This window comes from Miscanthus floridulus, chromosome 6, assembly GCF_019320115.1.
Source record: "Miscanthus floridulus cultivar M001 chromosome 6, ASM1932011v1, whole genome shotgun sequence".
Lineage (NCBI taxonomy): Eukaryota > Viridiplantae > Streptophyta > Magnoliopsida > Poales > Poaceae > Miscanthus > Miscanthus floridulus.
This window is the reverse complement of record NC_089585.1, coordinates 29,467,089-29,480,217: the sequence shown is the minus strand read 5'-3', so window position 1 is coordinate 29,480,217 and position 13,129 is coordinate 29,467,089. Positions and strand designations below refer to the sequence as shown.

The window sequence follows — 13,129 nt, the reverse complement described above, 5'->3', positions numbered from 1 at the left end:
GGTTTCTTAAACTTGCAACATACCCGGTTTATAATATGTTGTCACCATAATGTTCCTTATGATTTTAATTTGTTTACAAAATATGATCTCACATGCCTATGATTTGATGAAAAAAAAGTTACGTGGACCCTACTTGTCATACTCAGGTATGACAAAAACTAGCATGGTTACCAAACAAACAACAATTTTTTTCCAACGATGGCAATGTTTTAACACGGCCACGCCATCCAAACACATCTAACATGACAAAAATTTGGTCATGCCGTGATTTGGCCATGACCAAATTTTCTCTTGTCTCTAGTAGGGCTTGTATCTAAATACTGTATATGTCATAACAACTTTTGATGTTTTTTTTGGTCTATTATTGTTTTTTAGTGATCTCTAAACTAAATGTGAAATTCTTTAAAAAAAACTAAATACCTAAAATTCTGACATGGTAGTTTGGTACCATGACACTTTGGGCGTGTTTGGTTTGCTCCTCCCATTGAGCCGCCTGGCGTAGGCAGCGTTCTCAGTCGGGGACGAGATGGATGTGTCTGGTGATGCTCCTCCATGGGAGGCGTCCATCCAAACAGGTCCTTTCTGCTAATGACGGGTGAGACCGCGAGGTCTGTAGGGCCACAAATCTTCCGATTCGACCAGGTCGAACGGAAGCAGCACGCTGACCACGCGCTGGAGCGAGCGGCCCACGTCTGCATGAGCATGGTCCATCCGCTGGAGCGAACGCGGCCCACAGCTGGAGGCACGCACGAGCGAGCGCGAGATTCCCACTCCAACGGCGGCGTCTGTGCGCGCACGGGTGGGTGGAGGGAAAACTAGGTTCGTTCCGGCCGGCAGCCCAACACACCGCCCAGCCTCGTGGTTGCTCAGGCCGGCCTGGCCCGTGAGACGAGCGTGGCAGGTGGCACGGCCGCCTGCACAGCATCCGCGCACGAGGGAAGCTATCAGTACCACGGGATTTAAGGATTTCGACATTAAAAGGGTGCTAAACTTCGGTCACTGGCTCGTCGGATATTTGATATATATATATATTAAGTATTAAATATAGACTAATTATAAAATTAATTATATAGTTTATGACTAATTTATAAGATAAATCTTTTAAACATAATTAGTTTATAAATTAATTAGGTTTAATAAATTCGTCTCGTGAAGTATGGATGGATTTTATAATTTGTTTGTTTATTAGCATGTAAACACTCGGTACGACATCACACCTCCTAAATTTTATTTTACTCTGTGCCGGCAGAAAGCCCGGGGCTGCTATTTTATTTATCGCAGCTCATGCCGTCAGTGATGACCTCACACACACAGACATGCCCACCTAACTGCTCCCAGACCTGATAGGGCCTGCGTTACCTGCGTAGCATCCTCGTGCCCGCACACTACCGAAAACCACTCCACTACTAGTACATCTTTTGACCGCAGTATAATAGAAATAGGGAGCGCGCGCGTCTTGCTTGAATAGCCGCCATGGAAATTACGCAGCATTTCCCCACTTCTTGGCCAGAGCTACTACGAACAAACAGACAACGAGAGGTAGCTCGCTACGAGTTGGCGACAGGGACAAGGTGAGCCTCCTCGTGACTTCAGATTTTCATTTTTCATTCATTCAGGATATATATTTTTACTTCGTATGGCAACGACTTCCACCGCGAGATAATATTACATTTTTTCTCCTACACATCGCTATCTCACTCTCATCTCACAATATAAGTAGAGACACACTTGACACCCGCCCTACTCCATCGGCTACCAAATACTAGCAAGGCCGGTGTCCCTTCACCTGCCGACGCAAGACGCAAGAGGCGGTAAGCCTGCCATCAGCAGCAGCAGCAGCAGCAATGGCGGCCGCCGAAGTGGGAGAAGACAAGTACCGGTCCTTCATCCACGGCGAGAGCGAGAAGAACACCGTGTGGAGGTACGGCGCCCCGCCCAACTACGACGAGGTCAACAAGCTCTTCGAGGAGGAGAGGACTCAGGTGTGGCCCGAGGGCTCGCTGGAGGAGAAGGTGCAGCGGCTGCTCAAGAGCTGGGAGATGGAGCTGGTGCACAAGGTGCGCCCCGAGGACCAGAAGACCGTCAACTCGGAGAAGTACAGCACCAGCACCAACGGTGAGTGATCGAGCGACACCACTCGTCCTTCCCTTCCCATCTGAATCTCCCTCCATTGACACCGTGACATGCGCTGCCAATGCACATGCCGGCAGGGTTGAGTGTTCTGACCCGGGCCGAGGTGATGGCCATCGGCGGCTACAACAATTTCCTGCGCACCACGCTGCCCCCGGAGCACCGCATCTACGACCCGGACAGCGAGAGTCCGGAGTCCGCCATGGACATCTTCAAGACGGCCTTCCCGAGGGGGTTCGCCATCGAGGTGCTCGCCGTCTACAGCGGCCCGCCCAAGATCGCCTTCAAGTTCCGCCACTGGGGGTACATGGAGGGGCCCTTCAAGGGACACCCGCCACACGGCCAGCGCGTCGAGTTCATCGGCGTCTGCATCTTCCATGTATGCCAGTTTTTACAGGCAGCATCGCTGCTTCCCTCCCTGCATTTGCAATTTGCCTTCGCATTCGCTGCTGCACTTTCTGAGAGTTCAGACAGATCACGAACTGAATCTTTATGCGACATTGTGAATGTGATGGTAGGTTGACGAGGAAATGAAGGTGGAGAAGTCAGAGTACTTCTACGAGCGCGGCAACTTCCTCGCCAGCTTCTTGAGCGCCCCTGCCGCTGATGGCGCGCCAGCTTCAGGCTCAGGCTGCCCCGTGATGCGCGGGAACTGAATATGTCTGGAACGTGGCAATGGAAAACTACGCATTGGAACATTGGGATTAGCATTAATAACTTCAGAATATCGAATCCGCTTTTGTTAATGATGTAATTCCATGTAGCATTAAACATGAGTGTTGAATAAACATGTCGACATGTCGTTATTTCGACACATTAGCAGAAATGAAGGAACATCCACTCCTACAGAACTGTACGTTCCTGGCAAATCATTACCGGTTGGCCACCAAACCGGCGGTAGTGGTGGTAGCACAACTAACACGTCTACCGATTCAGTGGCTATATCGCTAGAGAGTAATAATCGATAGTTCATGTGTCGGTAATGATACTATCTATCGCTATCAGTCCATGCTTTCAGTTGGCAGTCACTGCTACAGAATGAACTTGTTGTCCTGGACGGTAACGGCCTTTAGTCTCGGTTACCGCGCCGGGACAACGATCCCGGGACTAAAGATGGAACCTTCAGTCCCAGGTCATCGAACCGGGACTAAAGAGGGACCTTTAGTCCCGGTTGGTGTTACCAACCAGGACTAAAGACCCTCCAGCCGAGCAAACCTGGCCGCACCCTTTAGTCCCGGTTGGTAACCAACCGGGACTAAAGGTTCCTTTTCTTTTTTTTTGTTTAATTTGTTTTCAGTTCAGTTACACATATTTGTTTAATATATAATATGTTTTTATGTAAGTATTCTACATTGCTAATATAAATACACGCACGCATATAATTACATCTAATTCTCATCTCGAGCATTATTATATTCGAATAAAGTATGAAACTATATATATTATAGATATATATGTATATATACAACACTTTCATAATCATGTTCTCGAAAATAACGATATCAATAAACATTTAATTTACATCATTAGTTCCTTAGATCAAAGTAGAACTCGTCGTTGGGATTTAGCACTTTTTCTAGAAGATATCCTGCTATTGACTCTTGAACTGCTTTCAGATGGTCTTTTTGCATGACCCTTCATTTCAACCATTCAGTCTTGCATTTGAAATAAAAGAAAAAGTATTAATACATACATATATATATATTCATTTAAAATAAATAAAAAATTGATATATACGTACTCTGAGGACATCTTTAGGAGTTCTTCTTATGTATGCTGTGAATATATAAATTCACAAACGTAGTATCCACACAAGTTATTACCTGGTTCCTGCCGTAAACACCACTGTACGAGAAGAAGATTATTCTCATCATCTCATACGTAAATTGAAGTACGATATAGTAATTAAACACGTGGGGAAGTATATATAGTACAACTTACTAGTATTTCAACTACATTAAGTGGTGCCTTGCAATCCTTGCGGTGTTGCCGAATAAACTCTTTCCAAACCCTGTGCGACCAATAATGTACGATCGTTAATAAATTATAGCAAAGTCTATTCAATAATAGTTGTGCGCGAGAGATCAAAATTACCCCTGGATAATATCTATCATATCTTGGTATAGTGCTCGCTTTTTTCTCAATGAGTCCAAGATTACTAACTGACTTGAGTTTAACTCAATAACAATGATTTTCTAGTGAAACCTGCATTGGTTTATACACACACGTACATGCATATAAGTTGTATTGATATTACATAAAATGTGTAGACTACATTATTATTAACACTTACTCAAAGTTGTACGGGAAAAGTATTGTTGTCTTGTCGTGCTGCTTCACGAAGAACTTCATGATATTCGTCTGTGCTTCAGATACCCAGTGCTCATTGACAATAATATCGGTTTTGAATACGATATAAGGATCAATGAAGCCAACACTGGTGTCTTGTATTCTTTGGAGCTCTGACATCTAGAATATGTATATAAATATAAGTTACATGTGAGGATAATTATATACACGTACGTATGGAAGTGAGTTTATTAAATAAAAGTAAGAATCACTTACAAACAAAAGGAGCTAATAATTGATTTGTCCAGAGCGTCCAAGTGGAATAGTTGATGCAATTCTTCGAAACTAATATGTAAGATGTCATCTCCACGGAAGTAATGATGGTCTCTAAATCTGACAAAGATCCACTGCTCACCTCTGCCACACGCCTGCATGTACCACTTGTTGAGCAAGTACATTTGCGTACCCAATTCATTCAGAGCCGTAGGGTTGTACAGACTTTTGCCAAATTTATAAGCCTTCTAGGTATCAACTTCCAGGTTCTGGATTGGAGCTTTGCCCGTCACTTGATCTAAGGTTAAACCAGTTTGTTCAAAAAAAGCATTAAGGTCTTGAACCGACACTTCTCCAGAGTTGTCTAGTCGATAGACTTCTATGTTGGAACCATATTCATTAGCAACAACAAGATTTTGCATTGGTTGCTTCTGTTGTCCGAGCTATGGGACATCCTTCCCTGATGCTCTTTTCCCCTTTTCTTATGTGCATCATGTGACTTCACGAGGGAGCGGTCATAGTCTGATAGTGGTAGAGGCTTACGAACTCCAAGCATCTTTTTCTTGTGAGCTTCGACCTTCTGCCTCAGCTGATCTCGTGGTATGTAAAAGTACGACTTCTCCTTAAGCTTCGCTTGTCTCTGCTTTTGGATATCTATAAAAAAATCTTTCACTTTTTTGTCTTCTTCAACTGCTATTTGCTCATCAGTCTTTTTAGGAGGTATTTCTTGAGAAATAACTCTTTTTTTTTGTCTTCTTTGCCGCCGAGACCTTAGACGTCTTTGTAGTGCGTCGCTGTGGAGGGGGTGGGGGCGGTGTTGGAGACCGGCGTAGAGGCGATGAGGCTGGTGTTGGAGTCCGGTGTGGAGGCGTTGGAGATTGTTGTGGAGGCGGTGGGGCTAGTGTAGGAGTTGGAGATCATTGTGGAGGCGATGGGGCCGGTGTAGGAGTTGGAGATCGCCGTGGGGATGAAGTCGTCTCGCCTCTCCGCGACGCTGTGATGAGATGGGGAATGAATGATTGGGCTAGGCTGGGGGGAGACCCTGCTACAAAAACAAGTGTGGGTCAATTATTTTTGAAGCCAATATAAAATTAATGGATAAATAATATTTCATTCACTTTCATTCGTACCTAGGGTGAGGTAGGGGAAGCGGTGGCGCCCCAGGAATGATGATGAAGCGTTTGCGCCATTGAATAAATGTCTTCTCTGCTTCTCCTAGTGTCTTCTCCCCATCACCGCCTTCAATGTCAAGAGGAACATTGCTGTAACCTTTGAGCACTCTATCGACCGAGACACTAGCATATCCAGGTTGAATAACTAACCCATGGATTCTTGGTGTCTTCATTCGGTCTATTGGAGATATAACTCCGACAGCCACCATGATTGATGCATTATTACCATCTAGAATGTGCAACTCACATGTTGTTAGAGGCTCGGTAATGTCATCAATAGGGAAGCGCAACCCAGCATCACCTTGGATAACTGACAGCTCCGTGGAAGCACAACTACTTTTCATCTGACCAACGGAGCTAATGGTGACTCTCGGCGTTGATTGCGATTGCATTTGACTCATTGCTAGCTGCACTTGCCTCTTGATCTCCTCCTGCATTCTTGCCTCAAGAGATTTTTCTTATTCACGTGATTCAAGCAATGCTTGTCATGACTCATTAACAAATTGCTCCAATATATGGATTCGGTCTGCCTCCTCATCCTTCTTTCTCTAGCGGCTTCTGTAGGTATCCCTGTCTGCTGGAAATGCTTGTAGCCACGGAACCGCCCCATAGCCTCTTGTTCGACTACCGTGTTCAGGATTCTCTAGGGCATATGTCAATTCATCCTTTTCTCTGTTGGGCTTGAAAACATCACTATCAGCTTCTTCCCTAGCACGAGCTAGTCTCTGTGTTGCTCTCTCAATTTTTTGGCCGAAAATTAGCTTGCCAGTGTCTGGGTCTAGGCTTCCCCCATGAGCGTAGAACCAATTCTTCGCGCGTTGAGGCCAGTTCTTCTCTATTGTTTCAGGTATGATTCCCTTGGCAGTAATCTCTGCTTCTAGGTTCTGCCACTTGGGAATAGCACTCCTATAACCACCTAATCCCATACGATGATGGTATTGCTTCTGTCGAGCATTCTGCTGATTCCTCATCACACGTTCCTCACTCTCTTGAGATGTCTTGTATTGCACGAAGTCATCCTAATGGGACTCCAACTTGACAAACGCCTTAGCATTGAAATTCGGCGTTTCATTCTTCAAGATAAACTTTTTATACAATGTCTTCTTCCAACTCTAGAATAATGTTGCCATCTTCTTCATTGTCCAATCCCTCACTAGCTCCTTCAAAGCATCATCTGCTTGTAATGTGAAATGCTGAGTGATATCTCTCCAAGCTAGGTTCTTGTCATGATCAGATACAAAACTAACATTAGGAGCGGATATCTTCTGCTTCCATTCACAAGCACTAATTGGGATCCTATCCCTTACAATGAACCCACATTGATTGATATATGTCTGAGCATGTGATCCCAATGGTTTGCTGGTGTCGGTGTCAAATTCTGATATTATGAAACGGCCCTCTAATGGTTTTTTTGGCCCTCGGACTTTCCTACTCTTGCCGATGGTTGATGTAGATCTAGAGACCGACTACATGAGTAGAAACACAACGATTAACAATAAATATACGTACGCATGCATCTATAAGAGATGATAGATAATCGAATATACCTCGCCAGTATTTTCTTGCACGATAATTTGTTGATCTTCAACCACCGACATATTCAGGATATCCTCATAATCAGCAAAGTACTGACTCATGTCATCTACATCCACATTGGTGCTGGCGTTGATAATATTCGTCATTATGTCATCATTCAAGTTATTATCTGGAGCAGCCATTTATATCTTCAAGATAACACATAGATAGAATTACTATGGCACATAACATAAGTACAATTTTCTCTCTCTCTCTCAACACATAGAATAAGTGCATATGTATATATCTCTAGATATGCATGTGATAACACATATAATGTCTCTCTAGATACAATTTTTTCTCTCTCTCAACACATGAAAATAATTAAGTACATGTATATATACACATAGAAATAATTAAGTGCATATATATGTATACATATAGAATCTCTAGATAGAATTAATTACTAAATCTAATTAAATCTAACATATATACATAGATAGAATTACTAAATCAAAATTAAATCTAACACATATAGAGAGAGAGATAGAATAATAATTACTAAATATATCAAAAACTATAATAAAAACTATCTAAAAAAACTATCTAAATAAAGTACCAATTAAATTTTAATACATTTAAATCTAATTAACATATATCAACAACTATCTAAAAACTAAGAATAAACTACTAATTAAATTTTAATACATTTTAATCTAACATATATATCAAACACTACCTAAAAAAACTATCTAAAAAAACTATCTAAAAAACTATCTAAAACAGGCTATGGATGGCCATGCATGGCGGCTGGGCATGCTGGCTGGCCACGGGGCCAAGCAGAGCCGCGCGAGGACGACGTACGGCGGAGACTCGACGGCCGCCTGGCGGGGCTCGACGACGATGGCGGTGCGGGCGCGGTAGAGATGATGAGATCGAGGCCGGGCGGGGGTCGACGACGACGGCGGCGCGGGTGCGGCAGAGACGATGAGATCGACGTTGTAGATCGAAAAGTAGAAGATGAACCATTCAATATATATAGGCCGGGACCCTTTAGTCCCGGCTTGTAACACCAACCGGGACTAAAGATCCTTTAGTCCTGGCTGGTAAGTCGAACCGGGACTAAAGGTCCAACCCTTTAGTCCCAACTCGGCTTACCAGCCGGGACTAAAGGATCTTTAGTCCTGGTTAGTGTTACCAGCTGGGACTAAAGGTATATTTGGGCGGGCAATTCACCCACCCTTTAGTCCTAGTTCCTGGCCTGGGCCGGGACTGAAGGCCTGAAATTTTTGCTCCCGCCAAAGTGTTGTTTTTTTATTAAGGATTGTAGATCTTGATGAGCTGCTCAAATGAGACACTAAATGACCTCAGATGAAAAATCTCTGAATACCAAGTTTGATCATCTCAGCAAGATCTATAATTGTTACATAGCTCATTTTCTCATTTGAGAAAGTTTTATCAAACACTAGTCACAAATTCTTGAATTTCATATAGACTTTCTAAAACTATGTCACACACTTGTGAAATTTGAACTATATTTTATTCAAACTTTCTCAAATGAAAAAATAGCCTATATAAGGATTGTATATCTTGATGAGCTGAACAAACTTGGTATTCAAAACTTTTCAATTGGAGACAATCTAGGGTTCCGAAAACTAGGTTGTAGGCATCAAAATTTAAAAATCACAAATTTAAACCATCCAAACTATCTCAAATGGAAAGTTGACCAAAACAACAATTGTAGATCTTGATGATTTTAACAAATTTAGTATTCAAAACTTTTCAATTTGAAGTCATTGAGAGTTCATAATACTAGAGTCAAAGTGTTGTTTTTTCTATTGACCAAATTTGACTTGGTCAAACTTGCTCAAATGAGACACTAAATGACCTCAGATGAAAATTTTTTTAATACCAAGTTTGATAATCTCAGCAAGATCTACAATTGTTACATAGCTCATTTTCCCATTTGAGAAAGTTTTATCAAACACTAGTCATAAATTCTTGAATCTCATATAGACTTTCTAAAACTATGTCACAACAGTGCATCGTTGTATCATGCGGGCAAAACAGTGAATTTTTTCTTAACGTATGACCCTTGGTTATGATCTTGTCGTAACCATGGAGTGTCTTCATCATTTAACATGATGCTTGGATCTTTCTTCACTATGAAGGGTGGAATTTGGACATTTCTTTCATAATCTTCTGACATGTCTGACTTGTCTTTAATTCCCACTATATTTATTTTCCCAGAAAGAACTATGTGGTGCTTTGGCTCATTGATCATTGAGTTGATGTCTTTGTTTTTTCCTCTCTTTGATTTTGTAGACATGTCTTTCACATAGAACATCTGACTCACATCGGCAGTGAAGGACACGTGGATGCCTAAGAGGGAGGGGGTGAATTAGGCAACTTAAAATTCTAACTCCAAACTATGGTCTCTTTTTCTATCTCTAGCAAAACCTATGCAAAAGATAATCTATCTAGATGTGTAACTACGATTTTGCTAGTGTGTTCCTATCTTTACCGCAAATGATAATAAAAAGATCAAAGTAAATACGGAAGCTTAAAGAGCAAGGTAGAGATATGCAAACTCCCGTCGACGACTCTGGTATTTTTACCGAGGTATCGAGAAGCGCGCAAGCTTCCCCCTAGTCCTCGTTGGAGCCCCTCGCAAGGAATCCCTCGCAAGGGCCAAGCTCTCGGTCGGGTAACTCCGTGGATAGCCTCGGGCCTTCCCCACGCGCAAGTGGGTCTCCGACGTGCCTTCCAGCAAGCCTCTCCCGGATGCTCCCCGCCGTCTTCACTATCAAGCTTTCGGCCGAAACGCCGCGGGCCTTGTTCCCTCCGGTACACGGCGGCGGCCACACCACAAATGCGGTTGGTGTGATCTCGCAAGACTTCAAGCCCCTCCGATGTACAACACTTGTGCTCGCAAGCACGGGGTGGCAAGAGGTATGCAAACCTCACTAAACACTAGGCAAACACCTAGAGCAAGCGCATAAGCGGTGGTCTAATCAACCTAAGCACTTTGCAAAGCACTTATGCTAATCACCTAATAAAACACTAAGCACTATGCAAGTGAAGATCACTCAAATGGTGTATCAACACCCTTGGTATGTTCCCTCAGCTCCACACTTATCAAATGGCCGGTTGGGGGTTGTATTTATAAGCCCCACTAAGAAAGTAGCCGTTGGGGTCGAATTCCCGCGAAACAGCTATTGACCGGACGCTGAATCGTCCTGATCAGATGCGTCCGGTTGTCCCGACCGTTGCAGCCACGAACTGCCGATCGGACGCTGCCAGCGTCTGGTCACCTGCCACCGGACACGTCCGGTCGCCTGCCACCGGACGCGTCCGGTCGTAGTTTCGCGCGCCTAGAACCTCTCTGTACTCGATCGGACGCTGCATTTCTGCATCCGGTCGGTTGCCGCCAGCGTCCAGTCCTCATGTCCGGTCGCCTGTCTACCGAGCCACCGGTCCAGCGTCCGGTCCTGCGATCGGTCACCTCTGCGAGCTCGTTTCTTCGCGATCTTGCGTACGGCTTGGTTCCTATCTTCATGCTTGGACTTTGCTTGATATCTTGGGTCTTTTCTTATGCTCCTAAGGTCTTTCTTAAGGTGTTGATCATCGGATCATCACGTCATCTATGTCCAAGTCATGTCTTGCACCCTATTGAACTATAAAATAAACACTTGCAAATTCATTAGTCCAATTTGGTTGTGTTGGTCATCAAACACCAAAATCCAAAGTAAATGGGCCAAGGGTCCATTTTCCTTACAGGCAGCAAGGACAAATGGTTCGTCTTTGTACCCAATATTATTGAGGTCTACTGTTGTCATTCCATACTCTTTGTCGACTGTTACCCCTCCTCCGGTTAGCTTCACCCATTGGCACCGAAACAAAGAGACTTTAAAATTAGGTGCGTAGTCTAGTTCCTATATATCTTCTATGTGGCCATAATATGTTTGTATATTCCCATCATGACCCCGCTTTCTCCATGCTTAGTCATTGAGCAATAATGTCATCAATGTCTAAATCTTCTCCTTCACCTTCTTCCATCATGACCCCACTTTCTCCATGCTTAGTCCAACATATATAGTTTGACATGAAACCTGACTTAAGCAAATGTGAATGAAGACTCATTGAGCTTGAATATTCCTTTAAATTCTTACATATGGCACATGGACAGCACATGAAACCATCCTGCTTATTTGCCTCGGCCACACCTAAGAAATAATGCACGCCCTCAATAAAGTCTTGGGAGCGGCGATTGGCATTGTGCATCCAATGACGTGACATAATCTGCATTACACGACAAATTATGAAAACCTTGAACATAATTAAGTATTTTATTACACAACATAGATGACACACACACGGTTGATTAATTAACTAAGCCTGGCTACAACGTAAGCAATCCCAACTATCACTAAACAAACTAAAACTACAATGCACTTCAGTAACATAATTATTTCATGATCGTACGCAACTAAAATAGATAAATTATTCTTCTATTGAATATCAATAAGCTTCTCCTGCTGGCTCACTGCCTTATCATCAGCAGCCGCTACCTCAAGCGCACCCAAATTCTACACGTATGTAGCATAATCTTCCTCCTAGTACCAACCATCGCATCCATTGCCCTCCCACTGAAATTAAAGCCAAAAAATATTTAGTAAAAAATATTCAAGAAAAGCAGGTCAATTAGCCATAATAATCAAATGCGTAAGAAACTCACATCGCGATCCGGGCACTTATAGAAAACACGACCCTTGTTGGGTCCCTGTCTCTTAACTCGATACTCCATCACAATCTTCTACTTACACTTGCCGCAGATAATGAGAGGGAGTTCTGGCCTTAGTCGTTTCACAACCGAACGAGAGGCCGAGGATCCGGTACCGGTTGTCATCTACTTTCTATACTTATTTTTGCAAACTAGTGTAAATTTCACATTTTCTAAAATGATATATTTAAACAAAACTAAAATTATTTATTTATCTAACTAAACCATGAAATATGTACTATGTATAATAGTAAAATACCAAACTATCAAGTGATTTTACTATTGTAAATCATCATGTGATTTTGAGCTAAAAATGACATAGAAATCATATAGCTCAAAAACATGTTTCAATAAATAACCATCCGTACTAGTTGACCTTGCTTACGTGATCATCTCGGCGAGCATTTCTCCACCGGACGGCACCATACTTGGCCAAGGAAGAGCTTTGATTCTACGAGGAAGACAACACGGTCTTCCACGACCGTTGCCGCTCTCCCTCGTAGAATCAAAGCTCCTCCTTGACGTCTGTTACCGCTCGGCAGAGAACATGCTCGCCGAGATGAACACGGTCCGCAAGTTCAACTAGTATGGATTTTCTATAATTTTCTAACTATTTTCTAAGTTTTTCATTTCATGGAAAATTTAATTCTAAAAAATAAAAGGCATGATTTCTAAGTAGTTCATTTTATGGAAAAAATAATTCTAAGTGATCTGCTCGATATCGGCGAGCTCGCTGGCGTTTAGGTTGCCGATGATAGTAACATTTGTAGATGACATTTGTAGGTCTGAAGTTATCAAATATCCATCAAATTATTACTCAAAAATATGTTTCAATAAATAACCATCCATACTAGTTGACCTTGCTTACGTGATCATTTCGGTGAGCATTTCTCCACCGGACGGCACCGTACTTGGCCAAGGAAGAGCTCCGATTCTACGAGAAAGGGAACACGGTCTTCCACGACCG

The 13,129-nt window shown here is 42.9% G+C and overlaps 1 protein-coding gene across 1 annotated transcript; it reads left to right on the top strand.

Annotated features, from left to right (window-relative positions):
* The first annotated feature begins 1,729 nt into the window (after positions 1-1,729).
* On the top strand, positions 1,730-2,956 carry LOC136457973 (pathogen-related protein-like). The gene is made up of 3 exons (XM_066457992.1): positions 1,730-2,115; positions 2,211-2,509; positions 2,649-2,956. Exons 1-3 carry the CDS (start codon positions 1,845-1,847, stop codon positions 2,784-2,786), a joined length of 708 nt encoding a protein of 235 aa, XP_066314089.1. The 5' UTR covers positions 1,730-1,844; the 3' UTR covers positions 2,787-2,956.
* The last annotated feature ends 10,173 nt before the right edge of the window (positions 2,957-13,129 follow it).